We start from the raw sequence: 12,480 nt of genomic DNA on the forward strand, positions 1-12,480 counted from the left end.
CTGTGACTCTTTGCTTTGTGCGGCACTGCGGCCCTGTGACGCAACAGGGTTCACTTCCTTCATACTGGGTGAAGCTAACCCGTGTGTTTTTCCAAATTATACCGCCATATAGTCCGTCATTACTCAGCAGCAGGTTCCATCTCTGCACGGTGGACCCGGGCTGTAAATGAACCGTATACCATCCTTATAATTATTTGGTGCGTTCCACTAGCCCTAACAGCCTGTTAGGGTGTTTTGGAGTTAAATAGCTTTTTTGTTCAGTGAATGTGACCTCCTAATGCTGCAAATTCCACAAATGAGCATTTTCAGTTCTTTAAAACATTATCCAATGTTTAGAAATTCTACTGTGCCTAATAATTTGAAACAGTGCATTTTGAGTTTTTATTCAATTTGGAGATTACACAGTTATCATTGTAAGGTTTCTTCAATAAAATTCGATGTATACTCTAACGGGTGATGACTTTTATTAAACGGACTGTCATTTGCACCGACCATTTAGGAAAATCCAAGAAAAATATAATTTGCATAATAATTTGGAACATGGTGTATTCTGGCTGTGTGTTTATTTACAAAACAACTATAGGATTAGTAATGGATAGGTGACTTACAGATGCCTCTCCATTACAAATTATTATTATTTATTTATAGAGCACCATTGATTCCATGGTGCTGTACATGAGAAGGGGTTACATACAAATTACAGATATCACAGTAAGCAAACTAACAATTACAGACTGATAGAGGGGTGAGTACCCTGCCCTTGCAGGCTTACATTCTACAAATCCGTAGGCTTGATGTCACCTGACAATACAAAGGTGACATCAACCCCACAAATATTAACCCCACTTGCCACCACTACAGGACAAGTGGGAAGAGCCGGGCAAAGCGCCAGAATTAGCGCATCTAATACAAGTGCCTCTTCTGGGCAGCTGCGGGCTATTTTTAGGCTGGGGGGCAATATCCATGGCCCATTACCAGCCTGAGAATACCAGCCCCCAGCTGTCTGCTTTAGCAAGGCTGGTTATTTTAATAATTAAAAAAAACAGTGTGGGGACCCCTCTATTCTGATAACCAGTGTTACTGAAGCTGACAGCTGAGGGTTGCAGCCCCCAGCTGTGAGTTTCGCCTGGCTGGTTATCAAAAATACAGGGGGACCACTGCAGGTTTTTTAAATTATTTATTTACAGTGCAGGAGCGGCTGATGAATGCTCCCATCTGCTGCTCCTGCTCTGTTATTAGTGGCTGCAAGTTTCAGATGATGCAAACAGTAGTTCCATCAGCTGACACCAGTGACCGGAGGTAAACTTTATACCTCTGATCACAGCTGAGCACTCACGCTGTTTTCTGACAGTGTGGGAACCGTGGCTCTCTGACCGGCAGGGATAATTTTTTGGATGTTCGGCCCCCCATTCTAGTGAATGGGTCTGGGCACCCGAACTTTTTGTAACTGTTTGGCTGATCCCACCAGACCCAAACATGCAGGAGTCCGCTCATCTCTACTTGGCACCTGTCCACAATGCCAAAAGTACTAATCCTTGGTTTAATGGTGAAACCGGGTTTATGTGTCTAAATCTGCGCTGCTGATAAAGATGAAAGGCGGACGATATTCTTCAAAGCTTTATTTGAAATTTTAAACAGGTTAATTGTCAACGCGTTTCGAGATCATGCAGGACCTCTTCCTCAGGACAAAACCCTGCAAGTGGATTATCAGATCTGTCAGATTTGCACATTCCTATATGCTGTCTTTTTTTTTTTTCTTTTCTCGAAAAAACCTGCGAAACCGGGCACATGACAATTCAAAGTTCATAAAGCAAAAAACATCACAAACAATGATTAAATACAATAAAAAGACAGACCACGTATGTAACAAATCTACGGAAAAAAAAACATTCAGAAAAATCAAAATATAAAAACAAATATTAAAATGTATAAAAAATGATTGATGAATAAAAAACTTCTGTATCAAAACATATGTATTTGTCTTTGAGAAGCAACTCATCCGACATACGAACTCATGTTCTAATGACCTGAAGTTACCAAGCCTGTGGCATTAGGGCAGCGAGCCACTCAAGCCACTTATGTTTTAATCAATGGTGAGAATGTGTAAACCGCATCTGAACATACTCTAGACCTGGCTAAAGTTAGAAGACGGACTAGTGCTGGTTAAGGATGACAGATAAATGAATGGTTAACTCCTGGGAAAAAAAGCTTTGTGTGTTACACAAGTGTATAGAATTAAAGCAAAATGCCGGCAATTTTTTTTTGTGGCAAAGCAGAGAAGGGAAAACATTAAAGTAGTGACAAGGGAATGTGGAAATCATCATATGAAAGTGAATGAAACTGCAGTGAATAGACTGGTTTATTCTTTCATTTAATAATAAAGATCGAGAGATGAAAATGCAAATTCATTATTTAAACTTCCTGAATAGTGTTGGGTATGGAGAACCAACCTAGCTGTGATTGCAGGGCAGCAGAGTGCTGCTAGATCCATTGGCAGTGGACCGACATCAGTATTTGAGAACGTTGAATGTATACGTGAAACGAGTTTGGAAAAACAGTTCAGCACGGGAACAAAACTGTGAGGATTCACGGTGAAAAATACTAAGTTACCTACTGGCTCTGTGCATAAGGCATCTGAAAAACCAGATCAGTGAGCAGGGATGGGGGCCGTTGGGCTGAGTTCCCTTCCCAGAATTGGGCTGGTGAGTATTTTATATTATATATTCTCACACATAGCGTGGGAGGGAAAGAATATAAGGAAAAAAGAGCAATGTATATAAGGGCACAACCTGGTAACCCGTGTGCCATCAAAAAAAAAATCTCAGGGGTAAGAACAAGAATTGAAGGCCCCGAGGGTGCAGCCTCCAGGGAGGAAGAGCGTCTATGGGATCAAAATACTGGGGGGGAGGGGTCCCTCACGGTGATGAAATTAGTGGATACTTGTAATAACCCTTCATCGTGAATGGGTGATAAGCAGTAGAATTTTTTTTAATGAATGTATTAATTGTGGAAAAAATAGGTGTTAGGGTATGTGTCCACGTTCAGGATTGCATCAGGATTTTTCATCAGTATTTGTAAGCCAAAACCAGGAGTGGAACAATTAGAGGAAAAGTATAATAGAAACATATGCTCCACTTCTGCATTTATCACCCACTCCTGGTTTTGGCTTACAAATACTGATGTAAAATACTGACCAAATCCTGATGCAATCCTGAACGTGGACACATACCCTTAGAGTATTGGGTGATCCTTGAATATGAATCTAGAGGTGAAATTGGAGTTGCTGGTAATGATAATTTGGGGTGGAGCAGACATTTTGGTGATAACTGAAAAAGATTAGAAAAATTGTGAGTAAGTAATCTGTAATATATGTACTATAAAGTTTGAGATTAAAATCAGATGCAAATAGAGCCCCGCCCAAGTACTGAGTGCATTTACTGAACATACAGTGGGTAGGGAAAGTATTCAGACACCTTTACATTTTTCACTATTTGTTTCATTGCAGCCATTTGGTAAATTCAAAAAAGTTCATTTTTTTTCTCATTAATGTACACTCTGCACCTCCTCTTGACTGAAAAAAACTGAAATGTAGAAATGTTTGCAAATTTACGAAAAAAATGACCAAAATATCACATGGTCATAAGTATTCAGACCCTTTGCTCAGTATTGAGTAGAAGTACCTTTTTGAGCTAGTAGAGCCATGAGTCTTCTTGGGAATGATGCAACAAGTTTTTCACACCTGGATTTGGGGATCTGTGATGCCCCAGGGTCTTGGCAGTCACAGTGGCATCGCTTTCCCCTTTGGGGAGAGAGTGGTCATGCTTGGAAGCGACGAAGGCTATCTTTCACCAGGTAATCACATACACACAACACGTTCACACTTCAGGCCAGAAGGGGTAGCTCTAAACCTGGTTTAGGTTCAACTCCCCTATAAATACATTCTGGTCTGGAGGGAGAGGGAGATTTCAGTCAGACTGTCAGAGGACAGAGAAGAGGGCAGACAAACAGTGTCGGAAGGTCTGAAGGGGCCATGTAGTCAGAGGTACTATAGCTCCTGGAGAAAAGAGAACTTAGAAAGAACAAACAACTTGTGGAAAGTGTGAAGGAGAGAAAAGGCACAGGAGAGTGATACCAGCGGAGCAGAGCAGTGAATTAGCTACCTCCCTGGCTGGCGCAGATTCTGGTAGCCGGAAGACCGTGGCCGTGCTGAACTCTAAGTGGCATAGCTGAAACTGGCAGGACAACTGAACTTTAAGTTACCTGTCCGCCTTTACACCCAGGAGACACAGTGATACTTATAGGGACCGGGTCGTTATAGAGACCCTACAAAAGGCCTGCTTCACCTGTCATACGGGTTGTATGACCTTATCAGAAGCCATAGGCAGTAAGGGACTACAACACCACCGCACTTTGAGGAAGGCTTTCATCTCCACCTGGTGAAGGGGACTCTGGATTTGCTTCCAAGCCGGACGGACCCTGCCTATCTTGTGATCTGGTGCCCTGGACTGCGGTTGCCTGAAGCTTCAGTAAACTAGGTAAAAAGACTGCAAACCTGCATCCTTGTTCTTCACTGCATCTCTCACCATCTTCACCTATACACTGGGAGCCCTGGGGACCTACTTCACCTGTGGGAAGTTATACCATCTAGCTGCCATACCATCACCCCAGAGGACCCCTTTAAGCAGCGTCTGTCCCCACTGACCAAATACCACAGGTGGCCTCACGAACATAAACTTTAATCAATATCCCGTTTACATGGGCGTCCAGGGCCATGGACCGGGTCGCCACTGTGACACATCCCTTTAAGTACTGGACCCGATACCGAGTGCCCCACGGCCATGGCGGGCGTTCCAGATAGTCTCCAGCTGGATGGTGAATGCTGGTGGGCAGCCATTTGCAGGTCTCTCCAGAGATGCTCAATTGGGTTTAGGTCAGGGCTCTGGCTGGGCCAGTCAAGAATGGTCACAGAGTTGTTCTGAAGCCACTCCTTTGTTATTTTAGCTGTGTGCTTAGGGTCATTGTCTTGTTGGAAGGTGAACCTTTGCCAAGTCTGAGGTCCGGAGCACTCTGGAAGAGGTTTTCATCCAGGATATATCTATATTTGGCCGCATTCAGGTTTCCTTCAATGGCAACCAGTCATCCTGCCCCTGCAGCTGACAAACACCCCCATAGCATGATGCTGCCACCACGTTTCACTGTTGGGATTGTATTGGGCAGGTGATGAGCTGTGCCTGGTTTTCTCCACACATACCGCTTAGAATTATCAAAAAGGTCTATCTTCATCTCATCAGACCAGAGAATCTTATTTCTCATAGCCAGAGTCCTTAATGTGTTTTTAGCAAACTATGCAGGCTTTCATAGGTCTTACACTGAGGAGAGGCTTCAGTCGGAACACTCTGCCATAAAGGCCCGACTGGTGGAGGGCTGCAGTGATAGTTTCAGAAAGTTAACTTTCTCCCATCTCCCTACTGCATCTCTGGAGCTCAGCCACATTGATCTTGGGGTTCTTCTTTACTTCTCCCACCAAGATTCTTCTCCCATGATTGCACAGTTTGGCTGGACGGCCAGGACTAGGAAGACTTCTGGTGGTCCCAAAATTCTTCCATTTAAGATTTATGGAGGCCACTGTGCTCTTAGGAACCCTGAGTACTGCAGAAATTCTTTTGTAACGTTAGCCAGATCTGTGCCTTGCTGCAATTCTGTCTCTGAACTCCTTGGCCAGTCTCTTTGACCTCATGATTCTCATTTGGTCTGACATGCACTGTGAGCTGTGAGGATCACCAGGAAATGGACAGCATGTGAATTAAATATGAGTGGCTGAGCAAAGGGTCTAAATACTTACGACCATGTGATATTTTGTTTTTTTTTGTTTTTTATTTTATACATTTGCAAAAATTTCTACATTTCTGTTTTTTTTTCAGTCAAGATGAGGTGAAGAGTACATTAGTGAGAAATAAATGAACTTTTTTGAATATACACAATGGCTGCAATGAAACAGAGTGAGTGAAAATTTTAAAGGGGTCTGAAAGGGGTCTGAATACTTTCTGTACCCACTGTACATTTCAGTAGGCCAACATTTCAGATTTAAAAATACAATTTCAAGCTGGTGTTATAAAGTATTCTAATTTACTGAGATAATGATTTTTGGGTTTTCATTGGCTGTAAGCCATAATCATCAACATTAACAGAAATAAATACTTGAAATAGATCACTGTTTGTAATGACTTTTTATAATATATGAGTTTAACTTTTTGTATTGAAGAACTGACATAAATTAACTTTATGATGATATTCTAATTTTGTGATAAGCACCTGTATATGGATTCTGGGAATGTCCAGGGCATCACAGAATGGTCTCATGTCGCTCGGATCTTTAAAAGTATACAACGTTCCATTTTTACGGATCTGCAGCTGGAAAGGGCACTCCCAGGAGCACATCAGGACATTTTCCCAGACTGCATCAAGTTGTAGTTTCAATACCCTTTTTTCAGGAAGTGTCATTCTGGATAGTTCTATGAGCAAATGTATGCGTTTTCCATTTAAATCAACAGGTACCAAACTCCCTTGATTTCTTCATAATGGCCTCTTTTATATCGAAAAAATGCGTGACAGAATGTCTCTTAGACGCTCAGGATCTAGGCCATGATTGCCTAGTGTATATCAATCTCCTTATCAATAGGATCACCAAAGATATTATTGCATAATGTTTACAGTGTTGACTTAATCGATTGTGCATTGATGCTTTTAGGTATACCCCTTATACGGATATTATTGTGATTTTCTTGGTAACCAGCCATATTAAACAGACTGTTTATTTGCTAACTGTAATGATCCAGTGTTTGTTTATGAGCATTTTGATGGTTCAAAACTTGTACGGCATCATCCTGTAATATCTGTACTTTGTCAGTAAGCTGTGACTATTCTAGAAGTGAGGGAACGTATTTTAGTTTTGTATGTGGTCTCCAGCCTCTGTATATATTGCTCAAAGTCTTGATTAGTAGGGAAACACACAATATAATGTTTCAAATCAATTTTGGTGTTTCCCATATCAGAATATCCTGTGGCTGGGAAGGGGTGGGGTTTAAATTTCACAGTGAAGCAAGCACTGCTCAGTGTGTGGTTTTCGGTGAGAGTACAGGGAGATTGGTTGAGCTTTTTTCTTTTAAGGCCGAAATTAAGAGAGAAGATGGTGCAGGACTTACAGGCTTGAGCTGTCAGGCATCATGAGGGATAAGACTGCTTCTTTTTCTACTTTGAGGCAAGGCAGCATTGGCTCTGGAGCGGGAAGATGACCCATTTAATTAAAAAAAGCTTATACCTTGTGTGACTGCTCTGGTGATTAAGAAGAGAGGATTTCTTCTCAAAACATTTTCCTCATTCTGAACAGGAAAAAGGCTTCTTCCCTGTATGGGTTCTCTGGTGGCTAACAAGTTGCGTTTTCTGGAAAAAAACTTTCCCACATTCTGAACATGTAAATAGCTTCTCCCCTGTGTGGGTTCTTTGGTGCCTAACAAGATATGATTTCAGGTTAAAACATTTCCCACATTCTGAACATGAAAAAGGCTTTTCCCCTGTATGGGTTCTCTGGTGGCTAACAAGTTGCATTATCCGGTTAAAACCTTTCCCACATTCTGGACATGTAAAAAGCTTCTCCCCTGTGTGGGTTCTTTGGTGCCTAACAAGATCTGATTTCAGGTTAAAACATTTCCCACATTCTGAACATGAAAAAGGCTTCTTCTCTCCTGTATGGGTTCTCTGGTGGCTAACAAGTTGCGTTTTCCGGTTAAAACCTTTCCCACATTCTGAACATGAAAAAGGCATCACCCCTGTGTGACTTCTCTGGTGGGAATAAAGATGCTCTTTCCTATTAAAACATTTCCCACATTCTGAACATGAAAAAGGCTTCTCCCCCGTGTGAATTTTCTGGTGGTTATCATGAAGATATTTCAGGTAAAAACATTTCCCACATTCTGAACATGAAAAAGGCTTCTCCCCTGTGTGACTTCTCTGGTGATTATCAAGATGCTCTTTCCGATTAAAACATTTCCCACATTCTGAACATAGAAAAGGCTTCTCCCCTGTGTGACTTCTCTGGTGCTTATCATGATGTACTTTTTGATTGAAACATTTCCCACATTCTGAACATGGAAAAGGCTTCTCCCCTGTGTGAGTTCTCTGGTGGTTATCAAGATGCTCTTTCCGATTAAAACATTTCCCACATTCTGAACATGAAAAAGGCTTCTCACCTGTGTGGGTTCTTTGGTGCCTAACAAGTTCCGATTTATGATTAAAACATTTCCCACATTCTGAACATGAAAAATGCTTCTCTGTGTGAGTTCTCTGGTGCTTAACAAAATATGATTTCTGGTTAAAACATTTCCCACACTTGGAACAAGAAAATCTATTCTCTGTTTGAATGTTTTTAAGTTTAAGAGAAGACTTTTTGAGGGGAAAACTATTTCCATTTTCTGAACATGAAAATGGCTTATTTGCTTTTGGAGCAATTTGTTTTTTAATGCTTAATTTGTGGCTTTGATTTTCCTGAGCAGTCAGTAATGATTCAGAAGACAGGACCTGTTTCAAATTATCAGATGACAGATTATTGCTGTGAAGAGATGATTGTATATCTGGAGTAATGGCATTCATTTCAATTGCATCCTGTGGGATCCCAAGATCATCTGATTTTAAAATTGAATATGTCATCTGTCCCCCTGATCTCCAGGTACAGTCATCTGCAAAGAATAAAACCAATTATTATTTCTGAATAACATTTTTTATTAACATTTCTATTTAAACTGTCAGTAAAAATGGCAAGCTATGTAAAAAGATTCAATTATTCACCAGGACAATGACAGGTCACAGTCTAATAGAAAACCTCATAGGATGAACCAGTGAAGCGTGGTGTTCATCTGTTTGTTTATTCCAATATTTGGGAGGCAGAATGAACAGACACCAAACAATCTTATGTAGGTGAAAATAACACCAATAAAATCTTGTACTCATCTAGCAAAAAAAAAAAAAAAGTCCCCACTCATGTCCTTGAGTGAGTACATGAAAAGTCTTAGTTACTTACCGGTAACAGGATTTTTCTAAACCCATGACAGCACCACAAGAGAGGGGATCCGCCCACCAAGCACAGGAAACCTACTGTCTAAAAAGGCAGCATCTCTCCCTCGAATCAGTTGGATTACACAGAATGAGAGGACCTCCAATGGTTATTAATAAAAACATTAAAAAAAACTAACACCACCTAATAAACTAAAGGTGTGGAAACAACGCTAGCAAAAGTAGTGCTCACCCACATGTAATAGGAGGGAATATAAGGGTGCTGTCATGGATCCAAAAAATCACGTTACCAGTAAGTAACTAATGAGCAAAACACTGAAAAATATACGATCAAAAAAACACCCAAAATACCGTATTTAGAAATATATAAATATATTTTATTAGTTTAAATATACCAGGACATTTGGCAGGAGGCCAAAACGAAAAAGTGGATGCAAGTCACAATGTGCACGTAGGAAACGCAGGGGTGCACTACTGAGGGTAAAACACATCAGAGGCTATGCCTATATCGAATGATCATTTCCAGAAAAAATGATATTAATCATACAAACACAATATGTACATCATACTCAGTCCTGTCATAAATAGATGCCAAAGTCAATACTATCATAATTGTCATAAAATGAGGGCAGAGTAGAATGTAGGAGATATTTTTACCTGAGTAGAGCTGGAAAGACACGTACCCGCAGAGTGCACCCACCCCGACGTGCGTTTTGGCGTGATCGCCTTTCTCAAGGGGTGATAAAGAAGAAGGAAGTGCATGTATGAAAAGAGTCCAGGCACCAATCACGTTTAATAATACATCCACATAGCTTGATCACGATCCTATGACAGGTTGCCGCTCATTCACATTGCCAGCATCATACAACCACGACTCAATCACGTGACTGATCAGGTCACGTGACCACGTCGCAGCAACTACATCATTAGTGACGCATGAATCACCACGGCAACCCAATATGCAAGACGGCGCCGGCGTCAAGTGCGGGGCGAGAGGGAAGATCCCAGTCACCATCACAACAATAGACGCCGGAAGCCGACCAGCAGGCCGGGGGCCGCAGCGCGCATGCGTACTGACGGTGAGTGATAACTTATTAAGACGTATATAGATAATTTATAATGTCAAACAGCAAATACATAACAGCAACCGGAGACAAAGCAAGCCAAAATACGCCAATGCTATTAAGGGATCAAGGCATACAGTTATTAAAAGCTGCATATCACACAATATATAGATAAAGAACTCACAAATCGTAAAAAAGTTTGACCATCAAGCTCATAATATTATAACGCTGTAAACACTGGCATACAACACCACTGAAGTATGTTTATATTATCAAAAAGTCCATAAGTAAATATACATAGATGGTATAACTGATGGTGAATATCTTGCTTGATGTAAATTTCACTAGCTGCAGCGCAGAATACCATTCCCAGGATATAGATAGCTGATATAGATATATCCTCTTTAGCTCTGACGATATCTCAGAAGGAAATGAGAGGTGGATGGCAACTACATAAAACATGAATAAAATAAATTAAAACAATTAAAAACAACAAAGTGCACATAGACTTAGTGGAAAAGGCCCAAGAGAAATATGCCAATTATAAAAATGGGACAAAGCTTATTGTTTCATTTAGACCCCTCGGATGGACAGTGTCCAACACCCATATCCATCTTGTCTCACAGCGTGCCAACTTTTGGCTCAAACCACCCCCGTGAATACCTGGATTAATCATATCAATCCCCCTGATTTTAAGTAAGGAACTGTCGCATTCATGATGTAACTTAAAATGACGTGGTATTGTCCTGAGCGTGGTTACGTCATCATGGTCGGCCGCCGCCTGAATCCCTAGTACATGCTCACGGGCACGTACCTTCAATTGGCGAGTAGTCATCCCAATGTAAATTAATTTACATGGGCAGACAGCAAAATAGATGACATATCGGGAAGTGCATGAAATACGTTTTCTAATGTCATACACTCTCGAACCAGAAGAATTAAAGAACGTTGTAGTGCGTTCAATATTGGGACAGGCGACGCACTACAACGTTCTTTAATTCTTCTGGTTCGAGAGTGTATGACATTAGAAAACGTATTTCATGCACTTCCCGATATGTCATCTATTTTGCTGTCTGCCCATGTAAATTAATTTACATTGGGATGACTACTCGCCAATTGAAGGTACGTGCCCGTGAGCATGTACTAAGGATTCAGGCGGCGGCCGACCATGATGACGTAACCACGCTCAGGACAATACCACGTCATTTTAAGTTACATCATGAATGCGACAGTTCCTTGCTTAAAATCAGGGGGATTGATATGATTAATCCAGGTATTCGCGGGGGTGGTTTGAGCCAAAAGTTGGCACGCTGTGAGACAAGATGGATATGGGTGTTGGACACTGTCCATCCGAGGGGTCTAAATGAAACAATAAGCTTTGTCCCATTTTTATAATTGGCATATTTCTCTTGGGCCTTTTCCACTAAGTCTATGTGCACGTTGTTGTTTTTAATTGTTTTAATTTATTTTATTCATGTTTTATGTAGTTGCCATCCACCTCTCATTTCCTTCTGAGATATCGTCAGAGCTAAAGAGGATATATCTATATCAGCTATCTATATCCTGGGAATGGTATTCTGCGCTGCAGCTAATGAAATTTACATCAAGCAAGATATTCACCATCAGTTATACCATCTATGTATATTTACTTATGGACTTTTTGATAATATAAACATACTTCAGTGGTGTTGTATGCCAGTGTTTACAGCGTTATAATATTATGAGCTTGATGGTCAAACTTTTTTATGATTTGTGAGTTCTTTATCTATATATTGTGTGATATGCAGCTTTTAATAACTGTATGCCTTGATCCCTTAATAGCATTGGCGTATTTTGGCTTGCTTTGTCTCCGGTTGCTGTTATGTATTTGCTGTTTGACATTATAAATTATCTATATACGTCTTCATAAGTTATTACTCACCGTCAGTACGCATGCGCGCTGCGGCCCCCGGCCTGCTGGTCGGCTTCCGGCGTCTATTGTTGTGATGGTGACTGGGATCTTCCCTCTCGCCCCGCACTTGATGCCGGCGCCGTCTTGCATATTGGGTTGCCGTGGTGATTCATGCGTCACTAATGACGTAGTTGCTGCGACATGGTCACGTGACCTGATCAGTCACGTGATTGAGTCGTGGTTGTATGACGCCGGCAATGTGAATGAGCGGCAACCTGTCATAGGATCGTGATCAAGCTATGTGGATGTATTATTAAATGTGACTGGTGGCTGGACTCTTTTTATACATGCACTTCCTTCTTCTTTAAAGGTGATCACGCCGAAACGCGCGTCGGGGTGGGTGCACTCTGCGGGTACGTGTCTTTCCAGCTCTACTCAGGTAAAAATATCTCCTACATT

General features: G+C 41.2%; 1 protein-coding gene across 1 annotated transcript in view; it reads right to left on the reverse strand.

Moving 5' to 3' along the window:
• Positions 1-392: 392 nt before the first annotated feature.
• LOC143767671 (uncharacterized) overlaps positions 393-12,480 on the reverse strand; it is a 60,504-nt gene continuing 48,416 nt past the window's right edge. Inside the window, exon 7 of the mRNA XM_077256147.1 lies at positions 393-8,732. Within this exon, the coding sequence (XP_077112262.1) occupies positions 7,375-8,732 (1,358 nt within the window). The 3' untranslated portion in view covers positions 393-7,374. The remainder of the gene's footprint in view (positions 8,733-12,480) is intronic.

This window comes from Ranitomeya variabilis, chromosome 4 (assembly GCF_051348905.1).
Source record: "Ranitomeya variabilis isolate aRanVar5 chromosome 4, aRanVar5.hap1, whole genome shotgun sequence".
NCBI lineage: Eukaryota > Metazoa > Chordata > Amphibia > Anura > Dendrobatidae > Ranitomeya > Ranitomeya variabilis.